The following is a 23216-nucleotide window of genomic DNA, read 5'->3' as shown; positions in this document are numbered from 1 at the left end:
TGAACAATGCGAGAGCAATAAAAGAGACGGCAGACGCATCAGAATTGACTGTGACAGTTGTAACAGACAGTTCAGTTCACTCGATCCTCCCCCCGGACCACGGCAGCTCAAAAATTCATCAAGATCACTACTTACGAATGTAGCCGTCGAACAACACATTGTCTACATTGCATCTTACAGATCGAGGACGAGCTTACTAAAAAAAATGGAGATGTCAATATGCAGGCAGCAACAGGTGATATACATCATGTGTTGCTGGAGGGAGTCCGACGAGATAAGTCTTTTATTTTCGGCCATGCCACTCGGCTGGTGCGAGCCCCTCTTTCCCTCTCCTCATATTTTGATTATGTAATATATATAAGGTTGGTGCAAAATTAACGTCGGTTTCGCGATATGTGTGAAAAAACAATTTTTTACCCTAAATTATTTCGTCTCGAGGCAAACAACAATGCCATTTTGTAGGTTCTTCTGCTCTTTCGAACACATATATAGCTGTCGCTCTAATTTTTTCAGCCGGCCTTTTACAGGGCTCCGAGAGATCATGAACCGACGCGACTATCGAGTCATCATGCTTAACGAATTTAAATTGGAACGCTCCGCGGAAGGAGCATCTCGTAACCTTAGCAGTGTTTTTGAGTCAGACTGCCCTTTAGAAACCAGAGCTCCACGGGCAGTGGAGCTCTGGTTAGAAAAACTCGCTTCTAGCAAGTTTGATCTCGAAGAAAAATCGGGTCGCGGTCGTCGATTGGTAATGAAGATCTAGAGAGAGCCGTGGAAGCAAATCCGGAGACTAACACACGGACGTTAGCAGAATACCTGGGCGTACATCATACTTCAGTAGTTAGACATTTGGCATGAATTGGCAAGGTGAAGACGACGTCAAAGTGGGTGACTCACGAGCTGGCCGAAGAACAGCGTCTGGCACGTCACGGCACGTGATCTAACCTTTTGATTCGGTTGAAAAATGAGCCCTTGCTTAGTCCTATTATAACTAAAAATGAAAATTGGGTTCTTCACGATAATAGGAAGCGTGAATTTGTGTGGGTAGATAAGGATACCCTCCAAACACTTCTTAAACCCGATCTTCACCCCAAAAAAGTCATGTTTACAGTTTAGTGGCGCTGTAAGGGTTTAATTCACTACAGCTTCATGCATCCAGGCTAGACAGTTACAGCAGAGTCCTACTGCTCTGATTTAGAACATATGTATGAAAAGTTGCAAAAATTGTGGCCGGCAGTGGTGAATAGAGGAGGGCCGATTCTGCTGCAAAGCAACGCAAGGCCACATACCGCACAAATCATCCAGCAAAAATTAACCCATTTCGGTATAGAAGTTCTCCCTCACCCACCGTATTCACCAAACCTTTCTCCAACAGATTATCTTATTATTATTATTAACTTTTTTCGAGCTCTTGATTCACATTTGCGTCAGCGACAGTTCTCTAATTCAGACGATGTTGAAAATGCTTCCCATAATTTCGTTGTTTCCTCTAATTTCAGTTTTTATGCTAAAGGCTTAAATTTATTACCATTTCGTTGAAAAAGATGTGTAGATCCTGATGGTTCTTATTTCCGATTAATAAAATTGTGTTTAAGCTGAGTTATGGCAACCTAATGGTAATAAATATTTATAAATATAGGATAAATTCACTATGTCTTGATACCTCAACCTAAGGGGACTATGCTAATCAGGGTGAGTATTAAGTCAACCAATTTTGTTCAGTGGGTGAGACCTCTTAGGTAGCCATTAGATCCTCTTTTTAGGTGTTCCTCCAGCTTCGTTTTCCATCCTGAGAGAGCAGTTTTCATTTTACTGTAGTAGCTGGATCTTGACTTTATATAGCTAGATATTCATTCTGAATCAAGCAAAATGCTATGCAATAGTAGCACAGTTTCTGTCTTGAATATTCCAGCCTTCAAGTGTCGCTCATTAGCGGTGAACGTTTTTCTACTTTTCTTCACCACAAAACTTTGCTATTTTATCATGAGATGATGTCGTGCTATTTTCCTGCAAGTGAGAAGCTCATCACTATTTTGAAAACCCATATGTTCGACGTAACCCAGTTACACCTTCATGTGCATTTTCCTTTGCCGATGTGGTCTTGCTGATATAATTTGTTCTTTTGTTCCTCTCGCCGAAAGATCACGGAAAGATGAGGCAATGATGTCCATATAAAATTTGTGTAACCATGTTAAACTGAAATCTTAGGCGTTTGGAAATATATTGCTGCGTTGACGAAGTGCATGACCAGCTCATCGTACATCTTCATCAGGAAAGCTATAAGCTTGAATGTCTGCAAGAAGTGCCGGAAAGAGCATTAGCTACGGGCTAAGGTAAATCATAAAACAAAAATGACTGCCTCCGCAACTCAAACAGAACAACTACCGAGAAGGGAAATCGAAAAAAAAATCTACATTTTCCAATCTGATGTATTCAGCAGTGATGTCTACTTGTCTGCATACCATGGGGGGAGAGACGTATATATCATTTCAGAGGTTCTCCTTCTCGAGGTTCTTTCGCCACTCGAGTAAATCTCTTCACCTGTTATATGCTGTAATGCGAGGTTCCTAATCGGTGGGAAATCAGCAATAAGGAGGATCCTCATGACACTGGCAACTTCCGCCAATTTGCGGTTGTCTGTCATGCGTCAAGTGTTTGTCATTTATAAGCACTTTATGAGAGTAATCCCGAACACGTCGACACAATATTATATATATATATATATATATGTATATATGTATATATATATATATATATATATATATGTATATATATATATATATATATATATATATATATATATAGCGTGGACGATAGACACAAGTAAGCAGCTTGAAAAAAAAGAGTTCTTTGTAGCAAAATAGGGTGGTATATGCATAAGATGATAAGAAGCCAGAGGATAGTCTAACGAAGACTGTTGAGGAACTGCAAGGAATCAGAGGTCCATAAAGAATTTCTTCGCTCGATAGATGCTGCGAGTTCCTTGCAGTCTTTGTAATTGTTGTGGGGTGATGTTTGAGAGTCGTTGTCTGACTTGATTGTTGTGGCATCACGGATCGTGTGAGTGTTTTTGGCTTGGCGGCTTACAGATGGTGGGTTTGGACCGCAGAAGTGCATTCTGTTTGCACGGGGTTGATGGTTGGGACAACACACAATTATTTTTTGCATGGTCGGCTATAAATACGCAGGCGCCTGGGACCTCCTAATGGAGCAAAGGAGGAAACTGGGGCCAAGACCACAATTTCCACACTTGACTTCACAGTTGTGTTTGAGGCAGAGGAAGAACAGGTTATGGTTAGGTTTGCTTCACCACCTGTGCCATTCACTGAACATTGGATCCGAGAACCATAGATGTTTTCAGAGTTATGGTTGCCGCAGTTTTTGTCCACTGGGCAGTATGCACAGCTGAACATAAGAGAGGTTCTTTCCGGTAGCGTCTGGCAGGCTCTTTCAAGGTTGTGGAAAATGCGGAGCGAGTAATGCTATAGAGTGCAGTGTCGGACATAACGTGGTAGACTATACATCATCACGTTATAAAACACTCACATTGTACATTCTGTCCGTGTTGAAAATTGTGGTCAAACCCTTATTATGCACACCACTATGAAATACAAAGTTAATGCCAAAAAGTAGTTCTTTGAATAGGACGAGATTATCTCTGTTCGGTGGAAGACTTGCACTTTTTAGCCGCAAAATCCTTGTGTCTTCATTTGGAGTTAGTCACTGTATCCCACTGAAGGTGGCTCTAATGTTGCAAAATGGTCTTGTTGCTTCATCTCAATGACACCTAGATGTGGCGTGTAGTTAACGCTTAGACCATCGTCTTCAGCGTCTTTAAACTGTTTCATAATTCGAACTCCGTCTTTCTTGGTATTTAGATTCATAGTTGTTGTATCATTCAGGTTAGTGCGCGTACGCAATGTTGTTGGAGCGTTCATAGTGATTCCAAAGGGCGAATAGCTACAGTACAGTTATTCTCAAGTTCGGAAATATTTCCTTCCAGCGAAAAGTGAGCAGTTATACCTCCTTTTTCGAACAAAATTCTAGGATTTTCTTTCTTTCCTGTTTTCGTTCTTGAGCTGTTTCTTTTGCTTTTTCGCGTCCCCTGCATGAATGTTTTAAACCTTCCAGTTCAAACAATTTTCCAATAATCTCTTGCCCATTTTTCCCATGTACAGCAGTTAGTTCATGGTGCAGAGGTTGTTTTCAATGTTCTGTATGGGTAGATTCTTTCCCGCATATCAGAGGTCCGAATAAAGTCTTTGCGTTATGAAGATCAGTAGAAGGCTCTTTTACGTGAGAAAGTTCAGTTCATAGTATTAGTCCAGACCTCCCGAATATGGGGATTGATATCCACCCTTAAGCTTTGTATCTGTCAGACAATTATTGTTTTCTTTTATCAAAAAATTCGATGACAACATCGTTCCTACAACACAGCACCAAACGAAATTGTTCCTAATTTCGATAAACTCTGAAAAAATCGATCTGCAGCCGAACCTTGAAAGGATTTGAAAGGATTATTTCGATGGAAGACGGACCAAAATCTATGATTGTTCATGAATTATTGACGAATACATGCAGCTATTTGTATTAGAGTGTAAAATGAAGATGATGAACGATCCAACTACAGAGCTGAGATAGAAAAAAGAGAACAGTTTCAAAGTGCACACAAGAGCATTGATGATGTGTTGAATAAGAAAAGAGAGATTTGCTAAAAGGGAGGTGCTGGAAATATCGCAGCTTCACACATGTGAAAGAGGGACTTCAGAGTTATATAGTGCGTCAGCAGCTGAAGATCTGCTACACTGCTGCATTTGCGAAGGGGAGTAAAACTAGGCAGGACACTAGCGTAAAACTAGGAGAGTCCCATCAGCTAGTTGCGTTCATAGCTGATAAATTTGGAAGAAGAAAATATTGGCAAAGAATTTTGACACAAAGTAGCTTCTCCTATATAAAAATTTTGGCGCCCTTGGTTGACACAGGTTGACACAGATACTCGTGTGATTGACCTCGTCAGCAGTTCTGACACCTTCAAAGTTTTGCACTACATATTCGTTGATCCTTACTGCGGGGTAAACAACCTTTATAGGTGATCAAAGCATCTGTGTAGTGCGAAATTGTTGACAAACAGTTACTTTGATTAGTTTTAAAACAACGCAGTAATAAATAAACGAATGCAAGTGAAGCTAAAGCATTTAAGAAACTGTGTTACACTGGTTGAAATACCCTGCAAAACAGTGACATCAGCCGGAAAGATAACAGTCCCTCAATCCGAACTTATCAACCATGACATTGTTGATGAGGTTACTCACACAATATTCATCTTGTACCAAATAAAGCCGCTGTATTTTTCTATTGTGAAGGCTATTTTCTGTTGATCCCCCTCATTGGAGAGATCACAACCTTTTAGTGGCGAGGCGCATCTCTACGTTGATAAGAGCTAACCGCGAACAAAAACCATTTTGTGGGTACACTGAGATGGAGGTAGATGCGGCGACAAACTCCCTGCTTCTGCCGTGCCGGGATGGACTTACAATAACTTTGTATCCTGCACCTCAACCAATCCAAGACCATGCAAGTGGAAGGAGGTGCGAAGGAGGGGTTTGAATGCATCACTCCACAAATCCGGGGTGGTGCGGATTTCAGGTGGAGAATTCCTATACGGGGTCGTAGATTATGGAGATGAGGGTGATTTCGTCCATTTCTTCCTGATTGCCGTAAAAAACGGCCCAGAAGATGCGGCGCGTGCACAAGGCTGGCGCGCTCCAATCAACTCGTTGTAGAAAATAGCGCACCGGAACGCTTGAAGCCGTATCTTCGGTGTCGTTTTTTACGGCGATTAGGAAGAAATGGACGGAATCACCTTTCTCTCCATAATATACGATTCCGTATAGGCATAACCTACATGAAACCCGCACCACCGCAGATTCGTGGGGTGATGCCTTTAATAACAAAATAAAATCATGCTATATAATAACGCGCTTAGTCCGTGCGTGTATGTATGTGTGTGTGTGTGTGTGTGTGTGTGTGTGTGTGTGTGTGTGTGTGTGTGTGTGTGTGTGTGTGTGTGTGTGTGTGTGTGTGTGTGTGTGTGTGTGTGTGTGTGTGTGTCACGAAAATACTTCATAATGATGCAAAACTCTGCACCGGTGGGGTGCCGAACCATTGCCATGCACCTGATAGGAGAGCGTTCTTTCTTTTCACCATTGTCCAAAGTTCCTTTGACATATATGTTGGCTTTGATAAGGCAAGTCAGTTTTTCTCATATGTTAGTGAGAGTAAATAAACTTTTATGTGAATATATGCTCCCAAAATTGCAAACTATCATGCTGTACAATAACGGGCTTATTTTGTCACCTGTTTGCGTCTGTGTATGCGTGTGTCTCAGTCAAGAAATTCCTCAAAGAGAGGGAGACAAATACTATGGCGTCGGTTCGGTGCGCTGGAACCTCAACGCGGTAAAATTGGGTGAGACGTGTACTACGACGTCAAAGTCGTGCCCCGGAGCCAGATAGCTGTAAAATCGGGGTTGAAATGGTGCGCCGGTGCCGGAACGCCAGAGGGGGGAGAGACGGGTTCCAGTGCGTCGGAGTGCGCGGGAGCACCAACGCAGTAGAATGGGTTTCCATGGTTCCTTCGCATATCTATTTCCCAGCATGTTTCTCTGATGTTGCTAACATCCTTTCTTCAAAGAGGAGAAACAAACGTGCTAGCGGCTGCTTAAATACAATACATAGTAACCAACAGTTTACGCGATCTGACGTAGAACGTCATCTTTATCACTACAATAGTGATATCCACGTCATTCCATGATAGCACATCATTCTTGCTAATAGCTGAGAAGTCCGGCTTTAGCCGGACGATGAGGCTGGTGTTTAAGAGTAGGGTCAAAAGATACCCCTAGTTGCATGAGGATACTCGTATCGGGATCCACAGCCCAGTATAGAAAAAGGAAGAGAAGATTTCAAAGATCGACAAAGATGGCGACATCGGCAACGATCGCCCAATCTGTTAACTGTTTGTCACCTCCAAGCTCTTTGTCAGAATAATTCTAATTCAATATTGAAAAATTTTAAGTGAAGGATAGCAGTGCGAGCAAGCAGGGTTTCGAAAGTGAGCAGCGCAATTGAGCACATACACACTGTCTCAAAACTCATAGAAATCGCGAGAATACAAGATACCGCTACGTCTCACTTTCATCGACTTGCAGGAAGTCCTGATTCAATTGAGTGGAAGCTTTCCGAAAAGTTTAGGAGAACCAAGGCAACCTGATCAGTTACATGAAGATAATTCGTGGATTATACAAGAACATGGTTCCCAAAATTCCCCAATTCTGCAATAATCGACACGAAGATAATGGTTCGACAGAATGACAGATCTCGCACAGTGTTCAGTGGCATTCACGAGAACCTAATGCGGAGATTGGAACGGAATTACATGGGATCGCTCTGGTAAAATCAAGCACCTCAAGCGGAACCAATTTGATGAAACTTGTATAAAGACGGTTCAGCATGGATAAGACAGTATTCATGAGGAACAGATGGGTTTTTCATACGTCATTTACGCTCAATTGAGTGGATGGGGGATATCCGAGTGAAGTTAACATGATGAACGACCTGACCTTCGAACTGGCTCGAAGAAAAGAGCGGCGGAAAAGAGTAATATAGAAGAGCATCAAGCGTCTAGTAAAGAAGACCAGAAGCATCCGATTCCACGATCACCCAATCAAGACCGTCGCTGTTCCTGCTTTGACATACGCTTCAATCCTGTGCGTTTCGCAAACAAGGAGAAAATTTGTTCAGCGTCATTGAACCGCTTTACGTAAGTGAAAGGGGGACTAGAAGCTTCGTCTTACGTCAACGTTCGAAGACCAAACGAAAGAAACGCTGTATATGTCAAATAAAATTAAGAAGGAAAACGCGTTATGCTTTCCAACGACAATGGTTGAACCAGAACCAGATGACACTAATGATACGAGTGCTCACTGAAGTGGTGGGGGTGCTTTGAACATGAACAAAAAAGATAAGGTGATGCTGAAGGCAGTAAATGGAGCTATTTTTTTCAGTTTTGGGTGCCGAGTACGGTTCTTGTAACGAAAGTGTGCTGTGTATGACTAGCTACATTCATCAGCCTACACTGCCATGAATTGTTCTTGAATCTTCCTGGGAAACAGAACATAAAGTGCTACCGCTATATCAAATATATCGGATGTAATGTTCATTTTTGTTTAATCAGAACGGAATAAAACGAAGAAATTAATATGAAGACAGGTACATCATTGGGAACTACTAAGTGTTAGTATAACAAAGCAATCGTTTTGAAAGATACTTTAAGTTTTGTGAAAGAACGCTATTTGAAGAATCTTTACTATGAAGGCAGAGGCGGGATTGTGCCAACGCAGTGTACAAACTACGCAGTGCTCCGATCGCCCTGCACGAGAAAGATCAATATCCTCACTTCTCGTAACCGCTGTCACCCACAATCCACGTTTATGATATAGAAATACTTTGCTACTTCAAATAGTTTTGATCTAAAACAGTTCCGTCTAAATACACTCATTTTCAAAGAGTGGCAGTAACTCTAGCTATGATCCAGATATATCGACAACGAGCGTGTAAACAGTCTTTCGTAGATTTCATTGCCTTGTCAGAGCAATTAGCGGTACAGTTTACTACGAGGCAGTTCACTGCTGTCGTTGAATAGATAGCTGGTTCTGCCCACTCACTCATCAGTCATAACATCACAAGAAGGTTGAGAAGAATCCTGATTTCTTTTAGTAATCACCAACCGTGCACATTAATGTGCTCTGGAATGTACTTCAGGAGCTACCGGGATGTTCAGAGAATTCAAACAAATTTGAAGGAGTTTTATAATGAATTTCTCCACCTAGACATCCATTGTGATTGGTAGATCTTCTTAACTTCCCTGGTTCAAAAAGTGGAGCCACGGTGGTGAATACTGCACTTGAATTGAAAAAGTCCATCTGTCAGTTTGGCAACTCCGTTCTGTTTCCAGCGAGAAAATATATACAGGTTATCAAAAAAACTAATTTTATATAAAGTTATCAATTGCATCATTTGCATGATTTACAGATGTTTCAAGTAAGGTTTCCTGTTGCTTCTGGAACGATTACAAAATTTGAAGTCATCCAACAAAATGACTCTTCTTCTGTAGTGCGTCTTAGGATGATGCTTTTCGATGTTTAAAAGTTATTCGTGACTCCAGCCAAAATCTACAACAAAAAACAAAAGCTACAACGGAAGAAAGAGATGAAATCTAATCGCATAGATGAAAAAAAAATACCTGAGGAAGGAACCTTCTGACATGGTGAAGGGTACGATGAGGTCTTCCCACCAGGAGGTCGTAAGAGGGAATGGGAGCAAAAGGAGGTCATATTCAATAATTGTCTTTGGAGTAAAATCGTGCAATATTTGATTTGATGATTGAGGACGACCCGAAACCAGTACAGCAAAAAGTAGAAAAAAATAAAGTAAAGTAAAATAGTAGTTTAGCTAAGAGGGCACACAAGCCACAAAAAATGAAAAGATCTACGTTTTCTACTAGTGTGCCTACGAGGTTTTTGGAAAGAGCCTTTATTAGCCTGACGTTTCGACTTTTACTCGTCTTCAGAGGCCTAAATTACGAATGAATTCTTGCATCTTGTACTATTCTGTGACTTATAACTAACTAACGTCATTTACTGACGTAATTTACTAGAACTTACCTTCTAAATCCGTATAACCAAGAAATCCAGGAAATCGTAAAAATAGACCTTTCATGTATCCAAATAAGTAATTTGAGAGAATAAGAGTAAGCAATGAGTTTTTTTTTTCGAAATCAAAAATGCACACAAAAACAAAATGTCTCAACAACACGTAATATTTGATTTAATTGAAAATTTCTCTCTGTACAAGACACTTTCCACGGATCTCCCTCACTAGAGGGTCAGTCGCGAGGCTACGTGGGGCGTCCTCGGGTGGCGGATAGGGGGCTAATCGTTGTCCAAAAGCGACCTTGCGTTTGCCCAGAGACGCAGGTGGCTTCAAGGGATAGGCTCCCTGTTTCTGCTGAGCCAGGACTGACTCATGACATACTTGTACCCCGCTACCTTGTACTTGGTTCGGCCAAAAACCTGCAATCAGGTGGCTGGAAAAAGCAAGAGAGGCAGTTTGGAGTCGCTTACAATAAGCTCCACATGTCCACTTCGGGAGAACGCGACGTTCTCCCAAAAACTCATAGGACTAGAGGCTCGCAACCTGCCCATGGGTTTTGAAATTTTATGCACGTCACAGCAATAGGAAAGAGTCCCCTGATTCCGGAGGAAAGCCTGCTACGGTAGCGCCAAGAAAGACGGGGTTGCAGGAGCCATATAGGCTACCGAAACGGAAAAGGACTAAGATGGCGATCTGTACTTATAACGCACGTACGTTTGCATCGGAAACGGCCATCGAAGATCTGATGGTGCAAGTCAAGAAGATTTAGAACGACGTCATCGGACTGGTCGGAACGAGACGACGCCACCCTCTCAACGTCGTATATGAAACTGGAGAAGAACTGTTCTTAGGAACGTGCAACAGTAGAGTTGTTGATGTAGTTGAAGTTCTACCGAGAAGATCATGCCTTCTACAAGGTCATAATTAGCGACTTCAATGCCAAAAAAACGCCTGAGGAACTTTACATGGGGCCCAAGCCTACAATGGAAAGAGACAAGGGGAGAGGCTCCGAGTTTATCATGATGACTAAGACTACCCACGGGAACTCGCTATTCCAGAAACCCTCCTCTCTACGCTAGAAGTGGGAGTCACCTGGTGGAGGGTACCGTAATGAAGTGGACCACATCATCGTCACCAAGAGGTTTTACCTGACAGAAGTCGCTGTTGTGCCAAAATTCTATGCGAGATCGGACCATCGCATCCTCCGTAGAAGACTTTCCTTCATACGGAGAGAAGCGAAAGCCGCTAGGTTGAGAGAGCGAAGCCCCAGAACTACCATTAACTGAGATCTCTCCGTTACGCTAGCTGGCTTTTGGGAAAATTCCGCAATGGACGACACAGACGAGGAATATGACCGGCTCGTTGAACACCTGGACGACTGCACGAAGGAAGTTGAGAGTTTTGAAACCACCAAGAGACGCCTGTCTCTTGAGCTGATGCGTCAGCATTGAGCCGTACCAGCTGCACGAAACCACGAATTCACCTTCAAGCTCACGAGGCGTTGAAGAGAAGCGATAAAAGGAGACCTTGAAGAGAGAAGAGCAGTAGTACTGGCTGAAACAGCAGAGGCGGGTAAGAGCATTCCTTATGCCCGTCAGAACTTCGCCAATCGTATTACAACTAAAAAATATAAAAATGACGGCAGACTGGAACCCAGATAGAAGAACTACAGCAACGAGAAAGGAAGAGATGGAGTAGGCCACGACTTCTACTCTGATCTCTTCGGCAGCCATGTCCACTTCCTTCCTCACCATCTGAGGGAAGACGGACATGTTATTCCAGAAGGTTCTCCTGTCTGAAGTACCACATACTATCATGTCGCTAAGAAGTCGTACGGCACCCTGTCCCGACAGAATAAGACCAGAACTGAAGAACCTACCACCAGTACTGATCGACACCCTGGCGAGGCTCTTTACACGTTACTTGTCGAAATGCAAGGTTCCTAAATAGTAGAAGACCAGCAAGACCGTGTTGTTGTATAAAAAGGGAGATCCACATGATATCGGCAACTATCGCCCAATCTGCTTACTGTCCGTCATTTACAAGAGTGATACTTGATAGGATGGAAAAAGTCTTCAATGGAGGACATCCATGTGAGCAAGCAGGATTTCGAATATAATTTAGCACGATTGACCACATTCGCACTGTTTCGAAAATGATCGAGGTATCACAAGAGTACAAGATGCCGCTCTGTCTCACCTTCGTCGACTTGAAGAAGGCCTTTGACTCAGTTGAGACGGAAGCGGTCATGGAAGCTTTGGACAACTAGGGCGTTCCTACTCAGTACATAAAGGTACATCGAGAGTTGTACAGTAACTTCACGACCAGAATTTGTAATCTTCTACAAGAATGTTATCATTAATGTTAGGAGAGAGGTCCGAAAGAGGGAGACAATCTCACTTAAAATATTCACAGCCACTCTCGAGAACGCAATGCGAAAACTGGAATGGGATGACATGGGAGTGAAGGTTGATGGTCGGGAGCTACACCATTTGTGCTTTACTGATGACATTGTTCCAACAACACCTAACATCAGCCAAGCGGAAGGAATGCTGACTGAATTCGACGAAACATGTGAATGCATCGATCTTCAGCTGAATCTGTAAAAGACGATGTTCATGCGCAATGGATGGGTCTCAGATGCCCCATTCACGCTCAACGGAACGAACATATCCGAATGCACCAGCTACGTTTATCTGGGTCGGGAACTGAACATGATGAACGACCTGACCCCAGAGCTGCGCAGGAGGAGACGAGCGGCTTGGGGAGTGTACAAGAGCATCGAGGATGTAGTGAAGAAGACCAGGAACAGGCTCCGTGCTCACCTCTTCAACACCACCGTACTTCCTGCTTTGACCCATGCTTCGGAAACCTGGGGATTTCGCAAGCAGGAAGAAAACGCGGTGAGCGTCACTGAACGCGCAATTGAGAGAGTGATGCTAGGAGTATCCCGCTCCACACAAGTGAGTGAAGAGATTCGAAGTTCTTTCCTACGTCAGCGATCAAAGATTAGAGACGCCGCAGCGTTCGCCAAGTAAAGTAAAATAAATTGGGCAGGACTTGATGCGCTTCAACGACAACTGTTGGACCAGCGATTGGGTTTCCCGATATTAAGCGCACTACAGGAAGACCGCCGACCCGATAGCCTTCAGAAAGTCCTTCAAAGAAAGTTATGACCTTCGTGTCCCATGCGAAAGGAGGAACTACTGGGCGATTCTGGCAAGCGATCGGGACAAATGGAAGAATTACTGGCGCCCGCTCGAACAGTTCGAAGATCAACGTGAGTCAAGGTCAAGGTGATCAAGGTGACAAGACACTCGTACAATATTTCGATTTTCTAAACTCCACTGAATCCTATTCTTTCAGTGGGATGTCGTGTGGACGAAATGGATGAACACTACTTACGTTTTGCATTTTATTGAAATGATAAAGCTGCTAGAGCTGCTCACGACACTTGTGCAGTATATGGAGCTTATCAAATGAAACATGAAGAACGTAAAAAGTGGAAGAAGGAGACACGAAAGAGCGTAATGAAGAAGAAGCATTAAAAAAAAAACCATTAAGGAGGCTCAGAAAATTTAGTGAACTATAGGAGAAACAACAATGAAGTATATGTTGGGTCGATCGGAAAACTGCCATTTTTGAACCCCCGAGACCTACGGCGGGCAATTCTATCAACCATTGCTTCTTCTCTATACACGGCGATTAAATTATTTGCAAACTAAAGAAATAAATAAGATTTTCTTGTAGCGCGAGAGATTCTCTTTCGAAGTATAAGCAACATTTTGTCAACAAGTTTTATTCATGTGAATTTTTAACCTAAAATACGAATACTAGTTATTCCTTAAAGGCTCAGAGCTAAGATGCCTCACGACAAGTGGTTTTCGTCAAAATTTCGCAAATAAGAAGTTTTTGTCCACAAATGTATGTGGTTTTGGAGTAGAAAAGTGCTACTTCAGAGAAGTTTGAATATTTCCAAACTTTCTCAACTACAGTTGGGAGGAAGATGTTTGTAATAAACTATATTTTACATGCAACCTTAATTCTGCTTTTCAAGCACTTGTATTTGAAGCACTTGCTTATATGCCATGCGCTTTATCCTTCTTTTTGTCCTTTAAGTATTAGTAACAGAACTTCGTCAACGTAGCCTGCATCCATAGAAATCTTTGGTCTAAGCAAGCAACGCATAATGATCCTGATCAACGAATGCCTCCAGTGCAATATTTTTAAATGGTCAGGAAAATATTTCTTTCAAATAAGAGGATTTGCTATGAGCCAAAGGCTTGCTTCAGTTCTTGCCGTTTGCTTTATGAGCAGAATAGCCAGTGATAGAACGTCTTCCACAGATGTACTGCCGTTAAATCGATGATTGCTTCATTTTAACATCAGAGCGATCCGAAATGGACGAATGCTTTAGAATTCTGAATGAACGATCGCAGTACATAAAACTCACTCAAGAACAGCCAAAAGATGGTTGGCTGCCTTATTTGAATGCTCAAATAAAACTACACAATGACATTGCAAGTGTGAAATGGTATCGCAAGGAAAGCTCGAAAAACATACTGATAAACGCAAAGTCAGCCCATCCTAATATCATGAAAAAGGCAATTATCCGAAATATGGTCAAAACAGCAACAGCAATGTGCACAGGGGATAGAGAACGGGAGGAATCTCTAAAACTAGCCACAAGCATAGCTAGTTCAAACGGGTACTCGAGATTGAAATCTAACACTCAATCTCGAACTACGAACAACACAGTGAGGATCCCACGTGAAGGTAGAATTCCTTTGTGCATCCCCTTCGTCTCTCACTCCTTAACTGCTGCTATACACTGGACTCTTTTGAGAGCACAGCCGCAAAATGATGTTGTGTTGGTGAACATCCCGAACGACAGCATCAAGCGACAGTTAGTTCGCAGTAGATTCTAGGATAGGCAATGTGTGTCAGAATGTTGCGTGGTTTGTCCATTCGGTAAGACCGCTGATTGCACGAACATCGGAGTTATTTACCAAATAGAATGCCTAATGTGCAACGCCATTTATATTGGAGAAACTGGAAGGATGCTGAACGTGCGTATCAAGGAACATTTGGCTGGTGAAAGGCGAGGGAGTTCGATGACACCATTAGGGCGCCACAAAAATGATAAGCATGATGGATATGAGTTTGAAATGAAATGTACGATATTAGCGCACGAGAAAGAAATATCTGCTAGGAAGGCATTGGAAGCATTCTGGATTTCCGTCAGGAATCCGTCCATGAATAACAAAAATGAGTGCTTATCAATTACCGATGACTTCTTGCCGTTCGTAACTCTCTGTGAGTTATAAGATTGCCCCACATGCAGTTCCTTAACGTTATCCAGACACCAGTACTTAAGGATACTGCACAGTGCGTAAATCTCATTCGCCTTGGTGACAGTCTTTAAGAACGCTGGTTCACCAACCCCGCTCGTTGGTGAAACTGGTCAGTTGTTTTCCTTTTAAGATCTTGCGTGGTGTACTTGGAACAATATCGAGGATTGGCGAGGAGAGAGGAGGAATTTGATGGGATATGCATGGTATCAAAGACCTCGAACCATTTTCAGGTCTTTGAAAAAGACGAGTTTGTTGAAACGTCAGGCCAATAAAAAAGTTTCACCTAAACCTCGTTGGCATACTAAGAAAACATAAATACACTATCAAATGCCGACGTTTCAAGAAGAGACGACTTGGAGATTGTTGGACTCCCATGTTCACCTTTCTTCATGAAAAAAAATTTCCATGAGAGATTCCAGTGGCGGACAACACCCCGGTGGGACAATTGCTGTTTTTCTTTCACTCCTCTAGTTCAAATCTTCCAATCCTGTACTCCTTTTCTGTGACCTTTCCTAGTTTTGCGTTAAGGCTTGAAAGAGCGTCCACGAGTTTGGAGCGTGAAGCATTCCGCGACGGTGCATATGCAACAAATACGAACACGAATGCGAAACAGAAAGACACAGTTAATGATACTTTCAGCAATCATCGATTTCATCACTTTTCTATTTGTTGCAAATTTACCATTTAAGATTTATGGAGCACGACAAAACTTGTTAAGATATTTGAGAACATTGTTGATACAGCTTATTTGTGCTACAGAAACTGCCAGTTGACCTTTTCACATACGCTTATCGTCACTTCTCTTTCAAATTTTTTGGATTTCTAAAGATAATTTATGGAGTTCTACGGTTCGGCGTTAAATTTTTTTTGTAAACCTTTTTTTTTAGCGTTGATATGATACATGTACTAAAAAACAACATTGCAAGCGAGAGAGACCATCCGATCGGGCTGTTTGCACTCTCTACGCCACTACTGTTAGATTATTACCTGCAGCTAACACGATTTGAATAAAAAACACTGGAACTACAGGAACCTTACCTTCTAACCAAACAGCTAACAAGTGGCCAAACAGCCACGAAAACGCGCATCTCGGTATTGTGCTGTAATTGGTGATGATCAACGCCATGCGCTTTATCCTTTTTTTGTCCTTTAAGTATTAGTAACAGAACTTCGTCAACGTAGCCTGCATCTGAGAATCGCCTCATCTACGGCACCCGTTGTCCTATACGTCTTCGAGTTGAAGTGGGAATGGAGCATGTCACTTTCTGACCTCTTCGTGAAAATTTCAGGGATTTAGTTTGCAAAGTACGTCCAGCATAGCCTCAGGATGTGATTCCTTCCGTTCATCATAAAAATAGTAACACATGTGATTGCTAAGTGTGGATGGGTCGCTTTCTAATTGTAAACTGCGTAACGCTTTCTCAAACTCTGTAGGTTCGAGGATTGATTGGAAGAGAAATGGGATAAACTCGTAATTTCAAGGTGTTCTGGAAACAGTTAAATTACAATAACAATACAAAAAAGTCGTTCGCAGAGTTACCCTTCCATTTTTCATAAAGTTATAAAATTTTTTTGCTTTGACCATGTTTTTCGACCAAATCTCATTACATTTCGACCAGAAGAAAGAGTGTATAGACCAAAAACCTTGTATTAGCCGGAATTAACATGGTCGACATCGACGCGAATGCGAACTTAGGATTTGAACAACAATCCTCTGTTCTAGGTGAATGGCACTATCCCGTGAAACGCACTTCGGATAACGGTCACCGTCTGGTTGACATATGCGAACTTCAGGAAACGGGTCCATAAAAACAAATCGAGAAGTTTCTTCTCGATCGAAGATTGACTTGGCAGGTCTGAAAGTGTGTGTGAAGAGTGCGGAACGAAATTCTGCCAGCGGGTATCTGTTCGTGTGGTTGAGCGGACCACGATTAAGTTTTAGGATGCAAATTCCTTCACAAAGTGTATCTACGTCTCAGCAAAAGGAACGCTCCCGGTTCTAAGCCGAGAAAAAACTTCGCTTTTTAATCTTTGCAGACAACATCCACATAAAATTATGTGCGCACCGCCCGCGGTTCTGGTGATTTCATCCAGGAGAAGTGTATTAGAAAAAAGCTGCGTTAACATTGCAGAAACGAACATGAGCGAAGGAGTTTGGAAAACATAGGTGGACAAGAGCCCTAAGGAAACCTATATTTTACTAAATCAGTATAGCGGCACGATGAAAAGGTCTTCCCAGACTTCAACATCGCCAATGGAGAGGCTGTCGGTTAAGCAACTCTTCGAATCAGGGGGATCACTTAAACACCTTGCTGAACCGGAAACAGTCACCAGCTTCTGAATTCTAGCTCGTCTAGCGACATACGCAGTCAGCGAAACCAAACCGGAAACACCTACAGAGTCGGAGGTTCTGCTCTGTATCCAAAACATGAAGAAAGGAAAGTCTTATGGAAACGAAACAATTAGTGTAGAAATGCTGAAATCTCTTCCTTGTCTTAGGTTTCGTGAACTGACGAAGATCATCCATTCAATATTGTTCGAAGAGAGGATAGCTGACTCGTGGAAACACGCTACCATAATTCCACTCAACAAGGAATTGTCAATAACGAATCTAAAAAATCATAGAGGAATCTTATTGCAGCATGGAATCATGTGCTATGTACAAGGTTTTGGAGCGGATTATCCTGAACCAACTTATTAAACTTCGCAAAGAAACAACGCGCGACGAGCAAGCTGGGTTTCGTCCTCGCCGATCTACGATTAACCAGGTGTTCATCGTCAGGAGAGTGATCGCAATATGGGATGTTTGAAGCCGATGCAGCGAGCTTTTCTGGATTTTGAAGGAGCTTTCGACTCTCTACATCGAGATCATATTCTCAGAGCGACCCTAGCGGATGAAATATCAGGAAAGTTCGTTCGTCCATTCGTTAACATGAATCAACGAACAACTGCAGTTCAAAAATCAGCCCAATGTACAACATTGCTTGAAGCGATAAATGGAGTAAGACAAGGGGGCAGTGGCAGGACCTTTTATCTTCAATTTTGCCATTGACATCGTACTAAGAATATTAGATAAGGGAAGAACAGTAGTTAGGTATCGTCATCAGGACGCCCTTGATCGAGACTCTCAAGTGCGCTGACGATATTGTTATATCCGCAGAAAGCAGTACGAAAGATCAGCATGTTTCAACGTTGCATCAAAGCTGGCCTCATTCTGGACTACGTCTACGTCCTGATAAATGCAAATACATATAGGTACTCTTGAGACCTTCAACCGGCATGAGGTAGACGAGAAGCCAATCGAGTTGAGATGAGATCTGCTCCTTGTTCCTTATAATTAAGACCAACCGCAGCTGTGAGAGTGATATACAGCGTAGATGTTCCGAACCAAAAAAGTCAAGCTGCGAACCTATCTATCCGCTATCCACCCTATCATGATGTACAGATAGGAGACTTGGATAGCACCGTCCTCGGTGATGGAGGAGCTTAATTGCACGGAAAGGAAGTTGCATAGTTGGGTGCTCGGCTACTTCTGGCTTAAGGTATGTCACAATGAAGATCTTCACACGGAAGTGGGTATGGTGTGCTAGCGGAGGGCACTTGGAAAGCATCAATATCTGACACCGCCGGCAACAATGGATACAGAAAACCGTCTTAGCTTTTTTGTCACATTGCTGGGACAAAAACAGACCGCTTTGTTTAAAGTGTTCTGAGGATCCTCCCGGATGGAATTTGTTGGAAGCGGACATCTGGTTGGAAACGGAGGTACCAGATTGAGGTGATGAAAAAGGACCTAAGAACACTCGGCTTGGATAGGCAGTTCAGGCGAGACGTAAATTTTCGCTCGACGCAGGATATGGAGTAGTGACAAATAGATTGTTTCTGTGGAAGCTCTTTCAAAAGATCGAGAATACCAGCCAGAGCAATGCTCAAGGACGACACATCTCGGCGGAGATACGGGCGTTCGCGGCAGGTGATAATTTCAGTCGGCCGATTAAAGGCAGCATGCCACGAATCTGAGGTGGTGCGGATTTCAGGTGGAGTATCCATATACGGGGTCGTAAATTACGGAGACGGAGGTAGTTCCGCTCATTTCTTCCTGCATCACCGCAAACAGCTGCTTCCAGAATGCTGTTTTGTACGACGCCATTCGCAACATTCCACCCCTTGCGCCGCCTCCGCCCTGCGATTCGTCGAAAATCAATTCGGACTGCCCCGATAGGCAGTAAGGGACGCTACGCGTGCAAGGGTGGCGCGCTGCAATAGAAAGCATCGTACAAAACAGTGTTCAGGGGCCGGCTGCTTGCAGTGATTCAACGAGAGATGAGCGGAACCACCCCGGTCTCCATAATCTACAACCCTGTATACGGATACTCCACCTAACATCCGTACAACCCCAGATTCGTGGTATGCTGCCTTTAAATCAAGTAAGATGAACTGTGAACAAATTGAACGAACGAACGAAATTCCGCAGTACAACCAAGTAAGAATTGGGATCTCCCAGCGCATTATGCATTGCACTCCACACAATTTTTTTAAACTTGAATGGTTTGCTGAAAACTAGGAATATATGGAATCTGTGCAAGATTCTGTAGAACTCAAGTGTTTTTGTCTTTGATATTGTCCAATGCGGTATCAGAGTCAAAGGTACGTTGGGATTTTTTTACTACAGAAAGGCCGTAAGATGGTGGATGGGAATACGAGCGTCGTGGGGTAGGGGAGCACGAAGGAAGAGAGATGTGTGGAGGAGTAGGAGTAGGAGTGAGAAAGGAAAAAAGAGAGGAGGGCGAAGGGTGTGAGGGTGAAGGGAAGGAGGAGAACAGCAGGGAAACGAAGCGAAAGAGAGAAGAAAGGTGTTCGATGTTGAGGCATTTTAGAACGCGAGGTATATAGTCTGCGGAAAAGAATAAATAATATGTAGCTGAATGAAGAAAAGAAATGAACCGCTTTCCTTCCTCCAATGATAGAGAAATGTATGAAGTAGAGCACATTGTGTGGAATACTTATCGTCAGGAAAGAATTCTAAACGTGTGAGTTCTAGCACATGAAACTCAACTTAGCATGAAGAAAAACTATCTATTAAATATAAGTGGTATTGAGCAACAACATAATAGAAATTCTCTGCGAAGACAATGAAGTGAAACGAAGTTTTCTCAGAATCTTGTTTAGCTGTATTGAAAAAATGTGAATAACAAACTGATGTTGTTTTGTTTGACTTCTCCGTTGCTGTCAACTAAATTTACAGTATCCGTAAAGCTGAATATCCTCTTGGAGATAGATGACAGAAGAAATGTTCTGAACCTGACAGGAGTATGAGAATACCAAAGAGTAGAAGCGTGTTTGCAGAGATAACATTCTTGCACAATTTAGTGAATGCTGTGAATTAATTATTGCAGATAGAGTGGATGATTCTTGTTATTGTATATTTAGATGCTATTACGAGTACATTGATAAAATCTGTACTAGTAATTATTAAGGTGGCAAATGATTACTTTTTGAAACTTTATGCACGTCTTCATATAACGGATAACGAATCCTTGCTCTTTTGAAAAAGAGGTCGAATCTTGATGGAAACTACATATTTGCATTCAGCGTAGAAGAGCCAAATAAGGAAGCTTTTCGTCCAGCAATGACGACCATTCAAAAGGGAATTGTGGCGCCATTTAAATGCCAAAAGAGCATCTGTACCCAGGAAAAGGAGTAAAATTCGTGCAAAGTTGACCGCACGAGTTGCTGAGTAACGATTTTCACAGTAAATTTCATGAAAAACAATTTTGCACGGTTGAACAGATGAACGTTATCCATATTTGAAACTAGGAATTAGGTGTCTCCAACTCAGATTATTTTAGATTTTTTTTGAAACTTAGCAGAGAAAAGTAGCAAATTTTCCTTCCTAGTTTTGAATTTTATCCAACTAGCTTCAAAGGGAGGCAGGTCACCTACAGAGATGAAAATTTGGAATTAAAGGTTTTCCTCGCTGCTGTATCAAAAAATATCGGCGGATTTTTTGAGCGCTGTACCGTAGTTGCGCAACGAGGAAAAGTCCCAAAAATGGGATTTTTGCTGGCGTCAGGATGTGAATGACTTTGAATAATGTTCAGTAATTCAGCGTATACTTCATGAAAACCTATTCGCTCTGAAGCACATTGTACGGAAGGACGTTTTTTAAAATCTACTTTTTAAAGCTTTTTTTGTGTTCCATCAGAAGGTAGTTGGGAAGAAGCTTGAAAATTTGCTGAATCTCCAAGCTAATCCAACTAAATTTAAAATAAAGCAGAGAACCTCTAAAACATTAATTCAGCTTTTTTACGGCGCAAAACCTTCAATAATTTATTTTTCTTCCTCCATTTTTCTTCTAAGTTTTTTTGGTCCAAATTTATAAATGTCCATTTCAACCTCAAAAAGTTCCTGCACTTACTTCCAGTAATGTTCAGTGTTTATAGCCAAAATCACCTCCACAACGTGCGTAAATGCCGTAAATTTATTTTTATTTATTTGTACCTTGCCTGAACGTCCGAGTTGGGATACATTATAGCATCATATTCAATCATTGACCATAGTCCCAATCTCGTATACTGAAAAAAAAAAACTATTTTTTGCAAAAAAAAATTAGGAAAAACGTTGATACATATTTGGGCAAGATCAAGAACAAGTCACTGTTTTTTTTTTGTCCCGAGTCGCAGTAGATCACACCCCCGCACCCGTCAGGTCATTGTTGTAAAGATCTCAAAGTCTATTATATTATACCAGTCTGAACGTCCGGCTAAAGCCGGACTCCAGGTTTTTTTTGGTGTTCGCTTCGCTCGCCTTCACCGATCAATAAGGAATAACTGTGGCGACCTTTTTGTAAAATTACAATTGCTTTTTTCTATCAACGCTTTCTTCATTTTTTTACCCGAAAATTTAAGCAGAGATGAAAGATTTGCCCTAAACGCTCAGTTTTGTATTTGGAGAACAATAAATCTTTATTTTACATCTGAGTTTCTCTCAAACTTCCACAATTTGGAAACATCATTCGAAATATGAGTTTCCTCCGTTCTCAGCTACTAGCAAAGAATGATGTGCTAACATGAAGACGTGAATATCACTATCGTAAACATAAAAGTAACGTTCTACGTCAGATCGCGTAAACTGTTGGCTACTATGTATTGCATTTAAGCAGCACATGCGTTTCCTTTTTTTGAAGAAAGGATGTTAGCAGCATCAGGGAGACATGCTGGGAAATAGATATGCGAAGGGACCATAGAAACCCATTCTACCGCCTTGGGGCACCAATCCGACGCAGTGGAAGCCGTCTCTCCCCGCTCTATAGCTTTTTCGCACCGGCGACCATTCCGATCCTGTGAGACCAGTCCCACCCCATTTTACAGGTATCTGGCTTCGTTGCACGAATTCGACGCCGTAGTACTCGCCTTACCCAATTTTACCGCGTTGGGGCTACAGCGCACCAGAGCGATGCCATGGTATCCGTCTCCCTCTCTTTTGGAATTTCGTGAGTGAGACACACATACACAGACGCACACAGGTGCTAGAATAAGCCCGTTATTATATAGCATGATAGTTTGCAAATTTGGAAATATACATTCACATGAAAGTTTATGTACCCTCACTGACATATGAGAGAAACTAACTTGCCTTATCAAGGCTAACATACATGCTGCCTAATTGGGTTTGGACAATGGTGAAAAGGTACAATGTAGTGTTCGCCACTCAGGTGCATGGCGATGGTTCGGCACCTCAACGTTTTGCATCATTAAGGAGTATTTTCGTGACACGCATATAAACAAACAATCAAACACACACATACGGACTAAGCGCGTTATTATATAGCATGATGATACTAACCCTAATTCATTAATTCTCTAATTTACTCCGAAGGCTGATCGTTCAGTGGAGTTGAAAGGGGCTGCAATTTAAGGATAACATTCTGTGCTTGTCTATTCACAAGCTTGTTATTATTATAATATATCGCGAAGTTGATCTTACAGACTCTTGGAAACTTCCGAATGTATAGGATAATTATCATTGGCAGGAGCAAACTGTGAGACCCAGTTCATAGCTTACAACGCAAACCCTTTTATAAGAATATGACAAATTTTGTGTTGGTTTTTTCATACTACTTTGAAGGAATTTTTAGATTTTGAAGATG

At 42.1% G+C, this 23216-nt stretch overlaps 4 protein-coding genes across 4 annotated transcripts; all 4 read left to right on the top strand.

Annotated features, from left to right (window-relative positions):
• Positions 1 to 11041: 11041 nt before the first annotated feature.
• On the top strand, positions 11042 to 12319 carry RB195_022195 (uncharacterized protein; the record flags this gene model as incomplete). Its single annotated transcript, XM_064209237.1, has 2 exons — positions 11042 to 11153; positions 12129 to 12319. 2 exons carry the CDS (start codon positions 11042 to 11044, stop codon positions 12317 to 12319), a joined length of 303 nt encoding a protein of 100 aa, XP_064065118.1.
• On the top strand, positions 12146 to 13196 carry RB195_022193 (uncharacterized protein; the record flags this gene model as incomplete). The annotated part of the gene is made up of 3 exons (XM_064209235.1): positions 12146 to 12287; positions 12354 to 12616; positions 13080 to 13196. 3 exons carry the CDS (start codon positions 12146 to 12148, stop codon positions 13194 to 13196), a joined length of 522 nt encoding a protein of 173 aa, XP_064065116.1.
• Positions 12332 to 12751, top strand: RB195_022194 (uncharacterized protein; the record flags this gene model as incomplete). The annotated part of the gene is made up of 1 exon (XM_064209236.1): positions 12332 to 12751. One exon carries the CDS (start codon positions 12332 to 12334, stop codon positions 12749 to 12751), a length of 420 nt encoding a protein of 139 aa, XP_064065117.1.
• A 917-nt stretch (positions 13197 to 14113) lies between the features above and the next one.
• On the top strand, positions 14114 to 14641 carry RB195_022192 (uncharacterized protein; the record flags this gene model as incomplete). The annotated part of the gene is made up of 1 exon (XM_064209234.1): positions 14114 to 14641. The coding sequence occupies one exon, from the start codon at positions 14114 to 14116 to the stop codon at positions 14639 to 14641; it is 528 nt and encodes a 175-aa protein (XP_064065115.1).
• Positions 14642 to 23216: the final 8575 nt, after the last annotated feature.

The sequence above is a fragment of the Necator americanus genome, chromosome X (assembly GCF_031761385.1).
Source record: "Necator americanus strain Aroian chromosome X, whole genome shotgun sequence".
Classification (NCBI taxonomy): Eukaryota; Metazoa; Nematoda; class Chromadorea; order Rhabditida; family Ancylostomatidae; genus Necator; species Necator americanus.
Note: the sequence above shows the minus strand (reverse complement) of the source record. Positions and strands in the feature narration are given on the sequence as shown.